Source organism: Callorhinus ursinus, unplaced genomic scaffold, assembly GCF_003265705.2.
Source record: "Callorhinus ursinus isolate GAN/ISIS: 27379988/994484 unplaced genomic scaffold, GSC_fseal_2.0 scaffold63, whole genome shotgun sequence".
Lineage (NCBI taxonomy): Eukaryota > Metazoa > Chordata > Mammalia > Carnivora > Otariidae > Callorhinus > Callorhinus ursinus.
In genome coordinates this window covers 6,943,331-6,964,408 of record NW_027397125.1, presented here as the reverse complement: position 1 = coordinate 6,964,408, position 21,078 = coordinate 6,943,331, and the positions used below count along the sequence as shown (strand labels likewise).

Sequence of the window (21,078 nt, the reverse complement as noted above, 5' to 3'; positions counted from 1 at the left end):
GGGTCCGAGGGAGAAGCAGACTCTCTGCCGAGCAGGGAGCCCGATGCGGGACTCGATCCCGGGACTCCAGGATCATGACCTGAGCTGAAGGCAGTCGCTTAACCAACTGAGCCACCCAGGCGCCCCTGGAGTGCTCAGATCTCTTAATGGATTGTCTTCTCTCTCTCTCTTTTTTCTTCCTCATTCGTTCCTGCCCATTTCTCTGGGGATTATATTTAAAATGACTGCCTGGACTTCACCTCCACTTTGCCCAGCTGCACTCTACACTTGCTCACCTTTGTTTTATTTCAATTAAATCCTATGTGATAGATATAGATTTTTTTTGAAAACTCCTGAGGCATTTACTCACTCTGTAAAAATACTTTACAAGCTTACTTAGCCTTAATTCAAGGTCATATACTGAAGAGAGGTGATCACCGTTGTTACTTACATAGGCATTGGATACAAAACAATAACATGTATTAGTTCTACCTGTTTTGCAGAAATTTGAAAGCAAACATTAAGAGCTTATTAGAAATTTCTGAGATTCAATGATTTTTTTCTTTTTAAAGATTATCCACATTTTCCATTGTTGTATGCTGGTAGCCATTAATTTGTGGTGATTTGGTTTATGTTTCAACATATGATTGTTTCCACTTGGGAGCAAAAATGCTCTCTTGTTGCTTAAACTTGGAGTTTAGCTGTGGTGGTGCCTCAGTGAAAGCCATGGGCATCTTTAGACAACTTGCTGATTTATTTCTCAGAACCAGCACTCAACCTCCCAAGGCCTCAAATGCTGAGTTAGTGGTTTGCTGTGATTTTTAGAAAAGTAAGAGTGTTTCAGGGAGCCATTCCAGACTGCCAGAAGAGGTTTTTTTTCTCCCCTTTGTCTGTATCTGCTTGAATGTTAGTACTTTTGAGTTAGAGGGATGGATATTTGGGTTACTTCTATAATACTTTTTGGTCTAGGAAGTAGAATTAGACAGCTAGAGAAGGTTATCTATAGTCTGAGATACACATAGTTTAATGTTCTTTCCCAAAGGAGTATTCTAAGAATATAGTATTACTTTTTTATAAGTCTGTGGTAATATGTGATACTTTCTTTCATAAAAGTTACGGAATAAGCAAACAAACCAAATTTTTATCTTATTGAGTAATCAGAAAATCCAGCCGATCTTCCTAAGTGGAACATATTGATAATAGTTATATTCGTGGAATAGCAGATGTTAGTCATTATAAAATGGTGAAGTTAGGCGGGGAAATAACTGAAGTTGTGTGCTTTGATATGATTAAGTCTTCATTTTATGAAATTACATTTTTCCTTACCTAATCATGTGAAGCTAATATAGTTCAGAACATTTTTTTGAAAGGAGTTTAAAACCATGAAGCTTTTTTTTGAGTCTCCTTTTCTAACAAGAGGCTAGTAGAGTCATTTTGCATGAATTATCTTGTGTTTTATGCATAGCCAGCACATGGCATCAACACGCACAAATTTTCCTACACCCACTCCTTGCCTAAGATATGGACTTTAATTTAAAGACTTCAAAAGTCCCTTCAGTCACTGTTGGAAACTTGGCATTTTTCCGTGGAATAGCCAGGAGATAGGACAAACAGAACACATGGGAGCCAGAAGCTACTATTTCTTATGTTGAAATGCTGTTACTGTTTTGAATTAACTAGGAAATATCAAATATGAAGGAGATTTATGGTAGGTATTAATACTTTCTGAATTCTCATATTTGAGTTACTATACAAAATTACTTTTAGGGCTTCACAATTAATTAAAGACAGGAAGATTGATTAATACAAACCTTTTGCTTTCAAAGCTGGTTTGCATATTTGTCTACTTTAAAAACAATTCCCCAACTTGTTTTGCACTTGTTTTAATATTCTTTAATTTTAAAAAATCATAAAATTTTTTAAAAAGGGGAATGAGGTTATCAGGGAAAAGGTAGATGAAGCAAGAGATGGGTTGGTTCCACACATAAAGCTTATTAGAACCAGGCTACACATTTGAACTAAGTTTTCCAGCAACCAGTAGAAACAGATGAATCATCGTTTGATTTAGATTCAAGGCAGTAAAAATAGCAAAACAAAGCAAAAATAGTTCTTTGGAGAGTTCTCTCCTGAGTGCATATAGTGGTAACAGTGTAAACATTCTTTCTCTGATTCTGTACACACATATTGCTTACCTGCTCTGTGCTGATCACAGCCCGTGATGCTGGGAATACAACAGAGGCCACCTAAGTACATGCTTGCCCTAATGAAATGTCGATTTTAGGGATTCTGACAGCAATTCAGTGTTAAGTGCTCCAAGAGGGTGAGTACAGGATAACAATAATAATCCACTTACAACCATTCTCTCGACGAGTTTTGAAAGGCCATGTCTTATAACGTTTCCCAAGTGAACTCATGTCAATGAGAAATTTAGTAAAAAAAAAAAAAAAAAATTATGGAGTGGGGCTTGCAATCATGTAATCATACTTCATTCCCTGATTGTTTTGTTTAATCCAAGCCTAAATGTTACAGTATGGGATGGATTCTAGAGGCATCGACAGAGTATGGGGGAAAAGGTGAGCAGGTACCCTTTCCACCTGTGCATGAGCAAAACACATGGAGGCTAATCATTTAAATGAAAATATTATATTTTACTGAAGAGCCTAAACTTCTAATTAAGCTTATTCAGATGAAGAATACTCAGGCAAAACATAATTATGACTAGGAGTTAGAAAAATCACTATGGTAATGTTGAGGGAGGGTGTGTGTGTGCATGTGTGCGTGTGTGTGCGTGTATGTGTGTGTGTGATGAATGATCCCCCTCTCAACATGGACTTAGTCCCAGCTGAATTTTGAGGAGCTACATATATCATCTTTTCTCTCTCTTCTCTTTTTCTTTTATTTCTTTTTTCTTTTCCCTTCCTTTCTTTCATTTTTTTTCTGTTTTTATTTTTCTAGATATTGAAGATAAAACAGGTGTCGCACATACTAGACAGGATCCGATGTGAGGCAGAGAAGGCAGAAGTAGCTGAGCATTTGTTGGAATACGGCTGAGAAAGAGCTTGAAGATCTGAGATAGGGGAGCAGTTGAAAAAATAAAAGACTGTAGGAAAGTTGAGGGAAGAAGCAGAACTTTGAAGAGTAGAGTTGCAGCTGAACACAGACCAAAATCAAATGAAACAGAAATAGGAGGAAATTATTTTAAACTCGTAGATAATGCCCTGGTAGGTCCTTCACAGAGTTAAGTATCAGCCTAATTACTCCTTGGTAGAGCTGACCACGCACTCGCCTGGTCAGTGTCACAGGGCGCTGTAGGAACAGAAGGGCAAGCGGTGTGACCATGGCTATCGTGCTTTCCAGCTCATTTGCCTGTACGCATAACTCTTAGTATATCACCTGAAAAGCTGTCCTGTCCTTTTGTAGTAAAAATGAATGATTGGATATTTTATTTTTTTTAAAGATTTTATTATTTGAGAGAGAGAGGGAGAGCACAGAGGGAGAGTGAGAAGGAGAGGGAGAAGCAGGCTCCCCGCTGAGCAGGGAGCCCTACGTGGGGCTCGATCCCAGGACCCCGGGATCATGACCTGAGCTGAAGGCAGACGCTTAACGACTGAGTCACCCAGGTGCCCTGATTGGATATTTTTAAAAATACATAAATAATGCACAGTTAGAGAATACAGTTTAAGCCAATAGAATAGTCTATGCTTCATTTTTTTTCTCTCCAAATTGCAATTAATCCTTTAATCGTTTTGATTACAGTAATTCAGTGTCTATATAAAACGTGCCTTAGGGACACCTGGGTGGCTCAGTCGTTAAGCATCTGCCTTCGGCTCAGGTCACGATCCCAGGGTCTGGGGATTGAGCCCCGCATCGGGCTCGCTGCTCAGCGGGAAGCCGGCTTCTCCCTCTCCCACTCCCCCTGCTTGTGTTCCCTCTCTCGCTGTGTCTCTCTCTGTCAAATAAGTAAATAAAAATGTTTAAAAAAAAAAAAGTGCCTTAGTGAAAAACCAAGAGAAATAAAACCAAGCCTTTAATATTAACATTTATCTGACTACATTTTAATGACTCAGTCATGAATCACGAAAATAATTTCCTTTTGACATAAGTAGTAAATACATTTTAAATGGTTGGTATAATTTTAACATACCTGTTTTGTAGTTCTGTTTAATAGAATTTTCTGTGATAATGGAAGTTTTTCTCTGCTATGTTCAGTATGGTAGCCACTAACTGCATATAGCTATGGGGCACTCAACATGTAATGAGTATAACTGAGGAACTGGGTTTTTCATTTGGTTTCACTTTAATTAATTTACATGTAAATAGCCACACAATTATCAGACCTTTGCCACTATACACATTATAGTTAATTGTTCTGTTTTCTTTTCATTCTCCCCCATAAAACTCTGGAGTCCCTAAAGACACCTAATACTTTGTATCTTTTCTGACACTGAGCAGCTTCCTTCATGCTCTCTGGGAAAGTTTACAGGTGTTTACTGATGCGCTCATGCTAATAGTCCCGCTCATCCCTCCCTTCTTAAAAAAAAAAATATATATATATATATATATATATAAACTGAAAACCTACTAAACACAAACTGCTTTGATAGATTCCGCGAGGAATTCATGACACACCTTGTGATTTTGGGTTCATGGCTTCGTGTTCCACTGGCGTGTATCAGATTGAGACCTGCAGAGGTTGCACACTTGACAGGTGCCTATCTGAAATCACAGCTGTATTAATGACTTGGTTCAATGACTTCACCCTACCAGTATTAATTTTGAAAACAACTATGGAAGATTTCTTCATCTATAATAAGCTAAAGAGTTCTGCTTAATGGTCTGTGATGGCAACTCTGTTAAAGTAGTAAATTAAATATAAGTCTTAAGCTCTTATCCTATTAAATATGGATCCCATTGGTATTTACTCTTATTACACTATTTAATATTACACTATTAAAATTAGCACTGGTGATGTACTGAATGACAGCTTGACAGCTTGGTATGCTGACACGGCATGTGTATCTCTTGTACTAAGTTTAAAGCCCTGGTTTGCATATTTACAAGCTTGGAACGTGCTGAAACTCTAGCATGGATCTAAAATTTAATTGTAGTTGAGGAACCTAAATCCTTCCTTCCCACAGGATATGATCAAACACTTCCATCTGACTTTTCATTTCTCAATTACCTGTCTTGCTTATCTGAGTTTAGGGGAGCATGGTAGTAAAGTCTAAAATGAAGCGGATAGAATTTTTTGATGAAGTGGTGACAGTTAAGTAGACACATTAAAAAAGGTGTACCACACTGGAACAGAGAATGTTTGCTCTTTTTTAAGCTAGACAACTAAAAAATTATTCGACTTCAGGGGCACCTGGGTGGCTCAGCCTGTTAAGCGTCTGACTCTTGATTCTGGCTCAGGTCACGATCTCAGGGGGATGAAAATCGAGACTTGTGTTGGGCTCCATGCTCAGTGGGGAGTCTACCTGAGATCCTCTCCCTTTCCCTCTGCACCTCCCCCTGCTCGCACTTTCTCTCTCTCTAAAAGAAATCTTAAATTTTTTTTTAACTTCAATTTCCACTGAAATTGGTACCAACCATAAAATAAATGGGGAGACTATATATACACTAATATCTGTCCATGTAACAAAATAAAACCAAAGTGGTGAAGGAAAAAAGCCCGCAAGAATTTAAAGTTCACTGCAACTGAAAAGGAGTTACTTTGAATCCAAAGAGAAGGATTTTACTTCTGAGAGGCCTCATCTGTGAATGCCGTGTTTTCTTAGAGAGCCCTAAGGCTGCACTTTTTAAAGAAATCGTGAGAAGAAAAAAAATTTCTGTGTGTCTGAACTTGTTTTTATGGAGATTTTGTTGACATATTTTATAGAATGAATCATCTAGCCATTGAGGGAATTAATCCCTGCCTCACACAGTTACCTGTTACTTAGTAAATACTCATTAAATGTTGCTTGAATAAATGAGAGTCCTGAATTTCATGTAGTAGCTATTGCTGTCACCACCTAAAATAATTCTTTACTTTTTTTTTACTGCCTAGTTAAGTGCTCAAACCCTTAGATCGTCATCCCTGATAATGACTAGGAGGTGAATGATCATCCCCCCCCCAAAAAAGGATGTTTTCTTACTTAAATTATGAACCAACAGTATTACATGAGCTCCCAAGTTCTTTGATAGTGTCCCCATGAGAAGGAATTAATGAAAAGTACTCGTTACAGTTTTCTTTTTTACCTGAGAAAATACTTTTTCAGGAAAACTTTTTTTTTTTTTTGGTTTGGTGTTTGAGACATCAATGAGAATGTGTAAGTAAAATCTGATTTTGTACACTAAGAATATATACCTCTATCGAAACTTCTGTGGAAGCAGAGTGGTACCGCCCATGCTGGTGTAGACAAATAGGTGTCCTCAAACTTGTCTTGGTGGTGGGCTAACGTCCCATTTCTTTAGACCTCTTGATGGCACGTGTTAAAAATACCAGTTAGTAGAGCTGCCTTGAACCTTTTCTTAAGGGGAGAATGCCAAGGCAGGCAAAATACACACTTAGGATTTTCTGGGCTCATGTATTTGGAGGAAAGGAGAATTGAGATTATATTTAACAGCAGAATGATTTGTGATATTTTTAATTATAGAAAAGTCGTTGGAGACCAGTAAATGGAATATTCACGTCATTCAAAAACATTTCCAACAGGTGAAATTTTGGTATCATTTGTCCCGGCATTCACATCTCTCTGTTTTTACAAGAACATCACTGGATGGGGATTTGCAAAAGCAAGGTGATCTAATTGGAATCTCCAAATCTCAGTGGAAACAAGCAAAAATCAATCTCTGTGTGAGGGCTGGAGAATCTACTCTCCCTTTTCAGGTAAGCAAGCACACAAGAAATTAATACAACTTAGCAGAAGATGCTAATTTAATACTACTTTTTTTTTCCTCAGAGAACATTGTAACACATGAAAAACACATATATCCCATAGACTTATCAGCTGTTGAAAAAGGAAGCACATTCACAATCAGAGATGAGTACAGATGTTAAATTGCTCAAGACTGTTGAGTGGATGCTTAGCAAAATTGGAGATAAGAATTGAATAGGAGGAGGAGAAAACCGTTGAATAGGATGGCAGAGAGAAAAGTATTTTAATAGGAAAATATTTATTTTTTACGTAAGGATGGCAGATTATATGAGGTGGTGAAAAAACCTGGCTTGCACTATGCTCACATTTTAATTCTGATGCCTTCTTTTCTGCTGCCCATTAATATTGAGTTTTTTTTTTTTCAATCTTTTATGTCATTTTCTTGGCTCATAATAAAAGAAGGCAACTTTAGGTAATCAAATTGGTGCCCGAATTTTCACCCTCCTGGATATGGCTTTCTTCTGGATGACATTTGAAAAGAGTGATTTTGTAAACTAGATTGGATGATAGAATGTAGCAGAAAACACACAGCCTTTGGAGTTAGGTGGTCTGAGTTCTGATCTCTGCTCAGCTCATGGGTTGCTAAGGGACTCCAAATTACATCTTTGAGCTTCACGTTTCCCTATCTGTAAAAACCACAGAGATGGTAAAAGCAATACTTCGGGGGAGTCTGAGTATTAAAGATAAAGCTAAAATGGTGGCCCCGAACATGGGCTCTGGAGTCTGGGGTTCAAGCCAGGTGTATAATCATGGGGAAGTTGCTTAATCCCTCTGCACTTGTTTCTTCTGTTAAATAGGAGGTGAGAGTCATTGTTCGGGTGTTAGGGGCCCCCTAATAACTAACGTACCTCCTTGGTCCTCCTCTCTGAGCCAGTTAAGATAAATATTGAAGTCAAACAGCAAAATATTTTAGAGAAGATGCTTTTAGAATCTGCCGCCATATGTTTAAATAACACTTCACCTCAGAATAAACAGATTCACCCAGAGAACAATGAACTGTGCCAGAGAAATCCAGGACTCCCACATTGGGGGAAACCCATGACTCTTAGCCAGAGCTAACATCAGAGTGTATGCGTCCAAGAGTGGGAGTTGAAGGAGAGACAGCATAAGTTTAGCACATCCAGCTTATTCTTCTAACATCACTAATGGGTTAAATCCTCCTGTCCACGGGAGAGAGTAAGAGGTCGGTAATAGCAGTGTTACCTCAAGTTCCTGCCCATGGAAGTAGAAGGAATAGGGAATAAATATGGACTCCTTTCAGTATCCTCTTCTTTCTAGAACTGTTGTGAGGATTGAATGATTTATATATGTAAAGCACATAGAAGATATTCTGGCATAAAGTAAACACACAAAGTCAGCTCTTATTACTGCCATGATTATCCATTGGACATTGTCTGGGAATAGTAGACACTCAGTGAATATTAGTATTCTTTATTTTGAAAAGGAGTTTCCTCTTGACCAGAACTCTAGGCTCAGTGATTAGAAGCTCCTTCATTCTGTGAAGGTCTCTAAACTCCCTGATTCTCAAGGATCACATTTATGACTACACTCCCGTACCTAATGGACAAAAATACTGTGAATCTAGTAACTCTTAATAGGAAAGAAGTAAAGGCCAGTCATGGAATCACGTAAGTGCCAATCTCCATTACACGTGACAGGACAAACAAAATCAGAACAGTTCTGATGCCTTGCTTCATTTATTTATATTCTGTATAACATTATTTTCATCAGGTTTGCTTTTAGTTAGAATGAAACTTAAAGATCTTCGAGAGTCCATTGTTAATTCACATTATTGGAAATTAAACATAATATCCTTCTCCACACAAAAACCTGCATGTGAATAATGATTCATGATTTCCTTATTATTGCCCAAACTTGGAAGCATCCCAAGATGTTCTTCAGTAGGTGAATGGGTAAATAACCTGTGGTACATCCAGACAATGGAATATCATCTGATGCTAAAAAGAAATGAGCTATCAAGTCATGAAAAGACATGGGGGAACCTCAGGTGGATATTACTAAGTGGAAGCAGCCAACCTGAAAAGGCTACTTCCTCTCTGAGTCCAACTGTCTGGCATTCCGGAAAAGGCAAAACTAGGGAGACAATAAAAAGATCAGTGGTTGCCAAGGGTTGGGGAGTGCAGGGAGAGAGGAGGGATGAATAGATAGAGCAGAGAGGATTTTTAGGGCAGTGAATATACTCTGTAAAATAATATGATGATGGATAAATGTTATACATTGGTCCAAGCCCACAGAATGTACAACACCAAGAATGGACCAAAATGTAGACAGTGGACTTTGGGTGATTATGAGGTTCATCATTTGTAATACATGTCTCACTCCGGTGGGAGATTTTTTGTTTGTTTTTAGTTTTTCCAAGAGAGTGGGGGGTGGAGGGAGAGAGAATCCTAAGCAGCTTTCACACCCAGCGAGCAGCCTGATGAGAGGTTTGATCTCATGACCCTGAGTTCATGACCTAAGCCGAAATCAAGAGTGAAATGCTCAACCAGCTGAGCCACCCAGACACCCTGGGAGATGTTGATAATGGGGAAGCTGTGTGTGAGTTGGGACAGAAGGTATGGAAGAAAACTACACCTTCTCCTCAGTTTTGCAGTGAATGTAAAATTGCTCTAAAAGTCTTAATGAGAAACAAAACTAAACCACAATGTATTCTTTTAGAACCAGTTATTTGAGAAATGTTTTGAGTTGAAACACATGCTATTCCTTTCTGGACCTGCAGGCACTCTTTAACCTATCACCATTATTGAAGAGATTCAGTGCAGTATCCTTTTCTTTCCCCTTTAGCATTTCTTCCTTTGGGGTTCTGGTTTGTGTTTTACTTTACAGTGCGAAGTGAGCTTGCTTTTTATTATCTGGGGCATATTAACTGGTTTGTAGGGTGACCAGTGGTTTGATAGGATTTTATAATTGGGCAGCAGTGGATTTGTGATGTTTTTCTAAAGAAGCCCTGCTCTGCTGGGTCTTCGTTCCTGTCTGTGGTGTCTCAGCGCTATGTGTTGGCTTTCCTGTCTCCCGCATTGGGGCTCCTCATCCACCCCAATTAGCTTCAGCTTAATTGTGATAGCCTTTGAGGGGAGTGAATGGTTCTGGGTTCTTGCTACGTCTTATTTTGCCCCTGAGAAGTTTTTAGTCTCTGCTTCTGTCCCCCCTTAATACTTGGCTGTAGTATATTTGTTTTAGAAACTGCAGGTAAGTAAAAAAGAATAAGAATTGCCTCAGATTTTGTCATCAAGAAGCCCATTATAGGTCCACAATCCCTAACCAACAATTTGGAAAATTAAAATTTGGAAAACAATAAGCTTTTGAAAAACCAATTTGGAGACAAAACTTAACCTCACCTGAACCTGTGTGAGGTCTTTAGGCAGTTCATTTAGTGAGATGCTTGATTAGATAGTGCTGCCCCCAGTCTCCCTGAGGGTATCATGTAATATACACAGTGTTAGATGAACATTCTCAACTCTGAACTAGTCAAATTTCAAGACCCAGCTGGCCCCAAAGACTTCGGGTAAGGAATTGCAAGCCTGTGTTCACATTCTGGTGTGAATCAGTCCCGAATTTATGCAGACACACATATACACGATACATAAATACACTCAGTCACACATGGATATATACGCATGGTAGTATTTAACACATTATTACTACATATAGGGTAAATATTTCAAACAAGTAGAAAATACAGAGGCAAATATCTTTGTACTCACACCTCAGAACGAACTGTTAGCGTTCTGTTTGCTTATAACCTTGAGACCTGTTTGCATATGAACATATAGCTTTTGTCCTCTTTGCACCCATTTCGATTCCCTTTCTTGTCCTCTGCTGGAAAAAAAATGCAGATCTTACGCTGGTTTTAACTTGATTTCTGTAAATGCATATTTAGAAACATGCAGCTGTGAATGAGGATTCTAGCTAGCTGCAATTCTACTTCATTCTTTTAGGGACAACAATTGCAAAAGATACTCTACCTATAAATAGTCAATCTAGCTTTTTAAAATATTCAAATATTTAAAGTTTACATTCTTGGGAATGGGCTTCTTTGGCACTTTAGAAGACTGAATCATTTAAGGGTGACCTTAGTCATCACCTGACTATCCTTCAATGTGACTAAATTCTGAACATATTTATACAGTGTAGTCCAATCCAAACGCTGAAAGGAGAAAAGCGTCAACCCATATGACCTCTATGTCGTCTTCTAGCCATGAACTTCTTTTGCAGTGTTGTCCTTTTGATGTCTCTTGTAGACATCACAACAGAGTACAAATCACTTGAGTTTCTTAGGAAATAAACACCCTTAGGTAGGTAAGGCTTTTATTCTTCCTGGTAGAAAAGGATAAGGCTTACTCTTTATTCCATAAGAACAGCAAATTAGCACCATTTCAATAGTCTCTCCATTTCCTGTATGGTTTTTTATTGGAAGAATATAAGTCAAATAGTCAATAGTATTCTTTTCAGTCCAATGGCCCGCCCATTGGATATGTTGAGTTTTTACAGAAATGTACTCACTTCATTTACAATTTCTTTTCCCCCTCACTGCTGTTCTTAGTTTTAATATCTAAAGGTGGTTCTTTTTCTGAGTACTGTCCATTGATTTCCAGCTGATCTACTTTTTTCAGGTTTTCTATTAATACATAATTGTGTCATGTTTTAGGCTTCATTTAAAAATGACCCTTTTGTGAAATTTTCCACAATGATTGATAACATGTTCATTCTTTATCAAAGATATAAATCAATAACAATTTCCTGACATTATTTGAAGATTCAGTGAAGGGTAAGATTTATAATACAATAGTAAAAGCTGGTCTAGTCTCTATAAAGTTACAATGTCCTCAGCCTTCTTAATTTAGGACTGCATTGAATATTGTTACACCAGACAGCTCTGGTCTGCAGCATCTGCTAAAGACTAGTTATCTTTTTATTTTATTCTAGCAATGCAGTATAGCCTAATCGTTGATGGCTCAGGTTACATATTTTTCTTATTAAATATATAATCTTCAACCAATTACTTCACCTCTGAAGCTTCTGTTTCTTTTGCTTTCACATGAGGATGAAAATAGCACCATCTTCACAGGGTTAAAACAACTGAATGTGATTGGCATGCAGTAAGCTTTAAATAATGTTTGCGGTTGCTCTTATTATTGATAACATCATTCAAAAATTACTATATTCCATTTTTTCCTATTATATTCCTACTTTCTCCATTCTTAGATTCCTATTTTTTTGTTCTTGTTATTCCTTTTTAAAAAAAAAACAAGATATCAAAGAGCCAAAATCTAAATATGCTAGTTGAGTATTTCTCTGGAAAGGCTTACTTTGGTTTTTCAGATATAAAAAGTAATCACTTGATTATAAGCTACATTTATAAGTTGTTTGGCTCCTGAAAGCAAAAACAAGAAATGATTTTGCTCTTTCAGGGAGTAATATAATATCACTGAATAAAACAAATATCAGCAAGATCCTGAAAAATAGTTTAAGAAGGGAGAGACCTCTGCATAGAACTTGGAATTTAAATTCTCAAATTTCCTTGAGAATCTTAAAAAATGAGGTTTTCACTTCTCCTTCATTTGTGGTTGAAATGCCCATGGTTGAAACATTTCTTCTGCATGAATTCTTTCTCACTTACTGATTATTAATGGGTTCTATATTTCCCAAAGGAAAACTGCCTTTGTTCACAAATCAAAAGATTGGCTTAGTTGAAACAAGCAATAAAAAACAGAAATAGCCAAGATGATTTTGGAATCATCAGATGGTATTATTTACAGATATAAGATACATTTTTAAAAGAAGTGACTTTTTTTTTAATTTGGAAGATTTTAATTCATGGTAGAATTACAATTTTTCATTTTAGAGTTCTGAATTTAATTATATAGAAATAAGCAAGCAGAGGTGTAGATGACCTGGTATCATTTTTATTTGGCTTTGGAAGTAGTTTTATATTAACATTTTAATATGAGTATCTGAAAGTCTTGTGGTTCCCTTCAGACAAAATGATATAACCATATTTTACAGACCTAGTTTCACAATTCTATTTCAACTCCTGCCAGGGTCCCACCTCATCCATGTACGTCTTTAGAGACAGAGAAGTGCCCCAAGCATTCTTTTTTCCCCACTTTTTTAAAAAGTTGTGCAGGGCTTCAAATATGGCATCTATAATAGGCTTGTCTAATGAGTCTGAAGAATTAAGCATCTGTATTTTAATTGACTTCAGTCTACAATAATTTCTAGTAATGAATAAAAGGAAAAATCTTTTAAAATTAAAGCTGTCCAAAATAAATTACAATAACTTAATGGTGTTAAGCATAATATATTTTTCAATTACAGTGCCTATACTTTGTCAAAATCCTTCTTTAAAAACTGTTATTTTCTGCTTTATGTATGAAGGCCATATTCCTTAGTTGGTTAAGACTCTACAAAAAAACCCAGTTATAATAAGAATTTTAAAAATCATTAAAATTATATACATCTCATCATAAAGTATCAAAAATTGCAGATAAGGCAATAGTCTGTCCTGACCTCCTTCGCCTCTTATTATAGTCTTTATCTTGAGGTTAGCATAGACATTAGTTCATTTTCACTTCTGGACCCTATTCTGTTGATACATATGTATGTACCACTGTATCTAGAAATCTAAACCATTGTATTTTTAGCCTAAGTAGTATCCTATCATAAACTCGTTTTTTTTTGTAATTTTTCACTGAGAAACACATATTGAGGTTCTTTCCATATTAACACATTGAGATATTATTTTTAACTGGCATGGTTACCCATGGTCTGTATAACCATTTATTTATTTATTTTTTAAAGATTGTATTTATTTATTTGAGAGAGCGAGAATGAGAGAGTGAGCGAGCACATGAGGGGGGGAGGGTCAGAGGGAGAAGCAGACTCCCTGCTGAGCAGGGAGCCCGATGTGGGACTCGATCCCGGGACTCCAGGATCATGACCTGAGCCAAAGGCAGTCGCTTAACCAACTGAGCCACCCAGGTGCCCTAACCATTTATTTTTTTGATTGGTATTTAAATTGTTTCCATTTATTTACTTATCAAAACCAACATTGAAGTAAACGTTCCTGGATGGGCTTTCACATACATGCTGATGAGTGTCTCTCTAGCATAAATGCTGAGAAGTGGGCTTAATTTTTGTACTCTGTGCTATTTTTCTTTTTAATAGAGAACATCAAATTGCCTTCCACTTGGGCTGCACCAATTCTTGCAATCAGTTTGTTCCATCTGTTAGTTAATTTATCATTCTGTTAAAATCCCATACTACTGTGTATGGGAGGAAAACATTTTCCCTGACCCTCTTATGGTTCCTGGCTGGGTCTGAATATTAAACTAACAATGCAGATTGAAGGAGAAAGCATACAGAATTATTTAATGTAAGTCTTACATGACACTGGAGCCTTAATAAGGACGTAAAGACCAGTTAATAAAGAAACAGTTAATCCTAAGCCTTTTTATGCAAAGTTTGATGAAGAATGAACAGTCATGGAAAGAGACAATGGAGCAAAGAGTATGAGCTAAGTGTAATCAACTGGGAGAAACCTAGCCAGGCGAAGATTTAGATTCCTCTGCTTGTGTGTCCTTTTGTCTTCCAAAATAAGGGTGCCCCTTCCCTCCAGTTATAGACAGGACACCTCTCACATGAGCGAAGATCAGGTAGTCCATCCTGCACATGCCACTTCTTAAATTCCTCCAGCTTGAAATACTCATTATGCCAAGGTGTGCCATATTTTGGGGATAGCATGTCTCAAAACCCATCATCCTGTAGCACCCCAAGTGTTCTAGTCTATGTGTTGCTAAAGTGAGCATTTCACCCAAAGTGTTCTAAATATACCATACACTTCCACATCTCCTTGCTTTTGCCTGTAATGTTACTAGATTCTCAAACAAAATCTGAGATAGCAGTTATAACTGAGTAGCTATTATTAGGTAATTAGTTATTGGTTGTTAGGTAGTTAGTATTTTTAGCAACTTTTTTCAAATTTTGTCTCACATTCTTGGCAGAAACAATGAAGTGTTTTTCTTCGATTCTCCTAGTATCTTATACTATCTCTTTGTATAGCACTTGTGGTGTAGTTTAGTTGTTAATGCATCATAACAAGTAAATCATAAGAACTTTGGGATCTGAGATCCTCTCTGTTAAGATCGAGATGCACCACCTACTATGTCCTGGACTGGTGGTCTTACTACACGTCTTTAAGACTCCAGACATAATTTCTCTCTCATTTTTTTTAAGGTGGTAGATTAACAACATAATAATGTGATTAATGAGAAAGAAAACAAATTATATCAGTCATTATTCAGAGTGTTAGAATAAATTAAACTGAAATAGATGCCTCTGAGTGCTTTAACTTATGAATATTATTAACCACTCTAGGTGATTATTGACTCTCTGCTTTACCTCACTAAATAGGTTTTTGTGTATATACATAATACATATTAGTATTTAAATATTCTGATATGAAAATGAATCATTGCCTCCAGCAGACCCATTACAAATGAATTCATATCTCAGTTAAATTGAGTTGTAAACCACACAGTTGATTACCCCAAAGAGCTCATTTTAAATGCATACAACTCTTAATGGCTCCAATGGGAAGGCAACCCTTCAGGAGTGATGAATGTTTCAACTTTTAATTGAAACAAGGTTACCTAAGACATTAAGGTTACATAAGAAGCTGTCAAAGCCGCTATGACTTTATAAATTTAGAATTTGAATGTTCTGGTCAAAACAGTTTTCTGAAATTAGATGGGAAGGTGGGGACAGATGCAAATGAGCTTCTCTACACAAAGATATATGATTGTAAGACATTTATGATATATTTCTAATAATTTGTTTTTCTGTAATTATAGTTGATTTTGGAAGCTACTGTTTTATCCTCAAATGCTACTGTTGCTCTAGACGACATCAGTATATCCCAGGAATGTGAAATTTCTAATGTGTCACTTCCAGGTACCAGCATTCTAAAGAAAGGTAAATTTTTCTTGTGGTCACTGAAGTTTTAAACATATGAAATAATGAGTTCCTCCTGATACCAAAATTTAAAACATACTCGAGTCCTCCAGTAATATAGCTCACAAGTAGCTAATACCAGGTTGTGGATTCTATCACATGCCTTGAAAACTAAAACATACTTAAAAAAAATATATATATATATATGGTGTACACAGCCTAGGCCTTAGAGACTTTTCCAGTAATATTCTATGCTTGTGGCTAAAATTGTCACAGTTTTTTAGTTATAGAAATTATGAAATAATTTGAATTATTTTGCATGTTTTAAAAACACTTCCATAAAAATTTAATTCTATTTTAATTTTGCTTGGTACTTCAAATGATTATATAATGAAATTCGTGTTTCAGAGTCACCTAGGAGTTCAAAAAACTTACTGTGTTTGGAAAAGTGACTTAAGGCCAGCCAAAAATTTAAATCTTGATCCTAAAACTCTCTGTTTAAATTCAGAACATATATTTTCAAGTAACAGAAGGAGTTTGTCTAATTTTTTGACTAAATATTTTGTAGAGCATTTCAATTAAGGGGCAGAAAGATTGTCGTAAAAATAAATCCCCAATAGTCAAATAGGCATTTTTGGAAAATTGAACCATTATTTAGGTTCTGAGAATGGACTGAAACAGTATGCATTGTGCCTCAGTTACCTGTCATTTTAACACTGATTGATGTTTCCCTTTGACCACTTCTACCCCAGAGTCTGTTAGTAAACAGACAACATTAAAGATTTTGCTTGAAAATGACCACATTTTATTTTTCTTTATCTATATACATGAACATTATTTGCATTTAGAAATTAGGCACATCTTATATTCTGAGGTTATGTTTCATTAAACAAGATATTTATTAGTAAATGGAAAAGCTGAATTCCTACATGAGCTAAATGTAATAATTGAGGATAATATAGCAGAAACAATTCTGGATTGAGAACTAGATTAAAGAACTTTTAATTAGTCTTTTATTAAAGACCTCTTTCATTGGTGAGATTGTATAATTCTCTGTACTAACTTTATATTGTCCTATGTATTTACTTTATTCAGAATATGTGTTCTGAACTTAAACCTTTCTAAGCTCTGTGTGTATGTGGTTCTGATAGACATTGAGGAATATGAAGCAGCAGATTTAATGATTGAGTTTTTGAGGGTTAACCAGCATTACCTTATTTCTGTTATTTAATTAAACATTTTTCTTCTAATAAAATACTGCATCACTAGAATTGGAATAGCAGAAAGTTGACATTGAAGAGAATGTAACTGGAGGCAAGAGTGTGGTTAAAAGTTTTAAATTATCACTAAAATTAACCTTAGCAGAAGTCTCTGAGAGTGCTTGATCTCACTTACAGAGAATTCTCTTCAGAAATTAAAACTCAATTTATGTGTGCTTCATTCCAAACACCATCTTAGTTGGTTAGAGCATAATTATAATCAGGCCAAAACTGTATGAATTTTTCCTGAAAGGCCAGGCTAATATTATATTATTTTTTCCTGAAAGGCCAATTATTGTACACAAAGAGAAAAAAAAACTTTCTTACTGTTTTTGCAAATTTGTCCAGTAGGTCATTATAAGATTTCCGTTGTGAAATTTAGTATTATTACTCAGCAGAAATTTAGGATGGGACTGGAATAGGCATTAAAAAAATAAGCCAAATCCCACTGGTAATGAATTATGTTATATTTGTGGGGCAGAATGGCCAGATTCACCTAGACCCTGTGTTTGAATTAAAAGCCTTTGAAGGCTTTAATCGGCATGCAAATGGCTATAAGACTTCAGAGCAATCCTAGTGCCTTACATATACATTTGAAGCACCATACACAGGATGAAAAAGGAAAACTATACTCTGATTTGGCCTTTTTTATCTAGCTTCTGTGTCTCTAGCATATTTAAAAACTACTGTTCATAAAATAATTATGCATTCCATTTATTTATTGAAGGAGAAGAGTATGTTTTATCCTCTCCATCTCTTAATTTTGAAGCTGGGTTTGTGTCATGTGAGGATGCAGGCTATATTTCATCCAGCAAATTCTGTGATTTTCCCTCTGACTGCCCAAATGGAACAGATGAAGCCAATTGTGGTGAGCCAGTACTTTAATCACTTAGTCCCTCTAGTACTTGTTATTTGGCTAAGATTTATGTGTGCAATGGTTCCCCCCCACACACACATTAGCCACAGGGGCTACATTCCAAGACCCCCAGTGGATGACTGAAACCACAGATAGTATCAGATCCAATGTATGCTGTGTGTTTTCCTATACATACATATCTATGATAAAGCTTAATTTATAAGTTAAGAATGGTAAGAGATAAATGACAATAATAGAACAATTATAACGGTGTACTGTAATAAAAGTTGTGTGAATGTAGTCTCTCTCACAAAATATCTCGTACTTACCCTTCTTGTGATGATGTGAGTTGATAAAATGCCTGCTTGATGAGATGAAGTGAGGTGAACAGTTAGGCATTGTGACTTAGCGTTAGGGTACTATTGAACTTTTTAAAAAAATTTTAACTCCAGTATAGTTAACATGCAGTGTTATATTAGTTTCAGGTGTACAATATCGTGATTCAGCATTTGCATATAATACCCAGTGCTCATCGGGACACGTGCGCTCCTTAATCCCCATCACCTATCATCACTTATTTCACCCATCCACCCCGCTCCCTGAACCGTCAGTCTGTTCTCTATGTTGAGTCTGTTTCTTTGCTTGTCTCTTTCTCTTTTTCTCTTTGCTCATTTGTTTTATTTCTTAAATTCCACATATGAGTGAAATCATATGTTATTTGTTTTTCTCTGATTGAATTATTTTGCATAGCATTATACTCTCTAGCTTCATCCATGTTATTGCAAGTGGCAAGATTTCATTTTTTATGGCTGAATGATATTCCATTGTATATCTGTACTACATCTTCTTTATCCACTCATCAGTCGATGGATACTTGGGTTACTTCCATAGCTTGGCTATTTTAAATAATGCTGCCTTACACATATGTGTGCATATATCCCTTTATATTAGTGTTATTGTGTTCTTTGGGAAATACCCAGTAATGGGATTACTGGGTCATAGGGTAGTTCTATTTTTAGCTTTTTTTAAAGAACCTCCACACTGTTTTCAACAGTGGCCGTACCAGTTTGCATTCATACCAACAGTGCACAAAAGTTCCTTTTTCTCCACATCCTCACCAACATTTGTTTCCTGTGCTTTTGATTTTAGCTACTCTGACAGATGTGAGGTGATATTTTGTAGTTTTGATTTGTACTTCCCTGATGATGAGAGATGTTGAGCATTTTTCATGTACCTGTTGGCCATCTGGATGTTGTCTTTGGAGAAATGTCTGTTCATGTCTTCTACCCATTTTTTAATTGGATTACTTTTTGTATGTGTGTCTGTTGAGTATAAATTCTTTATATATTTTGGATACTAACCCTTTACTAGATATGTCATTTGCCAATATCTTCTCCCATTCAGTAGGTTGCACCAAAAATAGTAAGATACCAGGGAATAAACTTAACCAAACAAGTGAAAGACCTGTACTTTGAAAATGATAAAACATTGATGGAAGAAATGGAAGACCACACAAAGAAATGGAAGAATAAATACTGTTGAAATGTCTGTAGTACCCAAAGCAATCTGTAGATTTAATACAATCCCTATGAAAATACCAACAGCATTTTCCACAGAACTAGAACAAAAATCCTAAAATTTAGATGGAACCACAAAAGACCCCAAATAGTCATGGCAATTTTTAAAAAGAAAGCTGAAGGTATCATAATTCCAGACTTCAAGTTATATTACAAAGCTATAGTAATCAAAACAGGATGGTACTGGCACAAAAATAGACACATAGAGTAATGGAACAGAATAGAAAACCCAGAAATAAACCAATGATTATATGGTCAATTAATCTTCAATAAAAGAGGCAAGAATATCCAATAGGAAAAAGTCTCTTCAACAAAGGGGATTGGGAAAACTGGTCAGCTACATGCAAATGAGTGAAACTGGACCACTTTCTGACACTATACACAAAAATAAACTCAAAATGGATTAAAGACATAAATGTGATACCTGAAACCTTAAAAATCCTAGAAGAGAACACAGGTCCTCTGTCTCTGGCATCAGCCAAAACATTTTTCTAGGTGTGTCTCCTGAGGCAAGGGAAATAAAAGCAAAAATAAAGTATTGGAGGAGGAGATGAACCATGAGAGACTATGGACTCTGAGGAACAAACTGAGGGTTCTAGAGGGGAGAAGCGTGGGGGGACGGGTTAGCCTGGTGATGGGTATTAAGGAGGGCACGGATTGAATGGAGCACTGGGTGTTATGCACAAACAATGAATCATGGAACACTACATCAAAAACTAATGATGTAATGTATGGTTATTAACATAACATAATAAAATAAAAAAAAGTATTGGGACTACATGAAAATAAAAAGCTTCTGCACAGCGAAGGAAACAATCAACAAAACTAAAAGGCAACCTACTATTGACCTTTTGACCATCCATCAGAAAAAGGATCATCTGCTTCCTGCAGTGTGGTTGACCTTGGGTAACTGAAACCACAGAGAGGGAAACTGCAGACACGGCTGGGGGGGGGAACTACTGTACATATTTACTCTCTGAATGTAAAGTGCACACTACTCACGTGAATATGTAATGAAGACAGCAAAAATAGAGACCTCTATAAAACTAAAATGACTTGCAGGTGAAAGAAAACCAGATTAGCTTTAAAACAGTAGCAAAAAAATGAAGACATCTCTTTAACTTTCAGTTTTGCTGCGTTGTAGTATAGAATTTGAAATAAATTCAAGGTAGAACTCAGAAGACAAGAACAAGAGCATATTATAAATATTCCTTTATTCTTTGTGGGTATATAAGAATGCTTACTCTTATTTTAAACATTTGCCATTCAAGTACAATTAATGGCAGAAGAGTATATAATCCTTAAGAATGTTCTTTAAAACTATAGTGTACCAATAAATGAATTGGTCATAAAACTATAGATCTTGGCTAGTTCTGTATGTTTTTAAAATTTTAAGGGTCTCCTTTAAGTTTTTCCTTTCTGAAGGCAGTGCATCCATCCTTTCTACATTACACTTATATGACTCTAATGTTATCCTACCATCCCTGGGAAATTATTGAAGAAGGAAAAGAAGGGGA

At 36.3% G+C, this 21,078-nt stretch overlaps 1 protein-coding gene across 1 annotated transcript in view; it reads left to right on the top strand.

Moving 5' to 3' along the window:
- The window catches only part of MALRD1 (MAM and LDL receptor class A domain containing 1), a gene marked incomplete at its 5' end in the record, with an annotated part of 844,763 nt that overhangs the window by 137,471 nt on the left and 686,214 nt on the right, over window positions 1-21,078 (top strand). Inside the window, 3 exons of the mRNA XM_073885547.1 lie at window positions 6,674-6,847; window positions 15,770-15,890; window positions 17,856-17,996. Of these exons, the coding sequence (XP_073741648.1) occupies window positions 6,674-6,847; window positions 15,770-15,890; window positions 17,856-17,996 (436 nt within the window). The remainder of the gene's footprint in view (window positions 1-6,673; window positions 6,848-15,769; window positions 15,891-17,855; window positions 17,997-21,078) is intronic.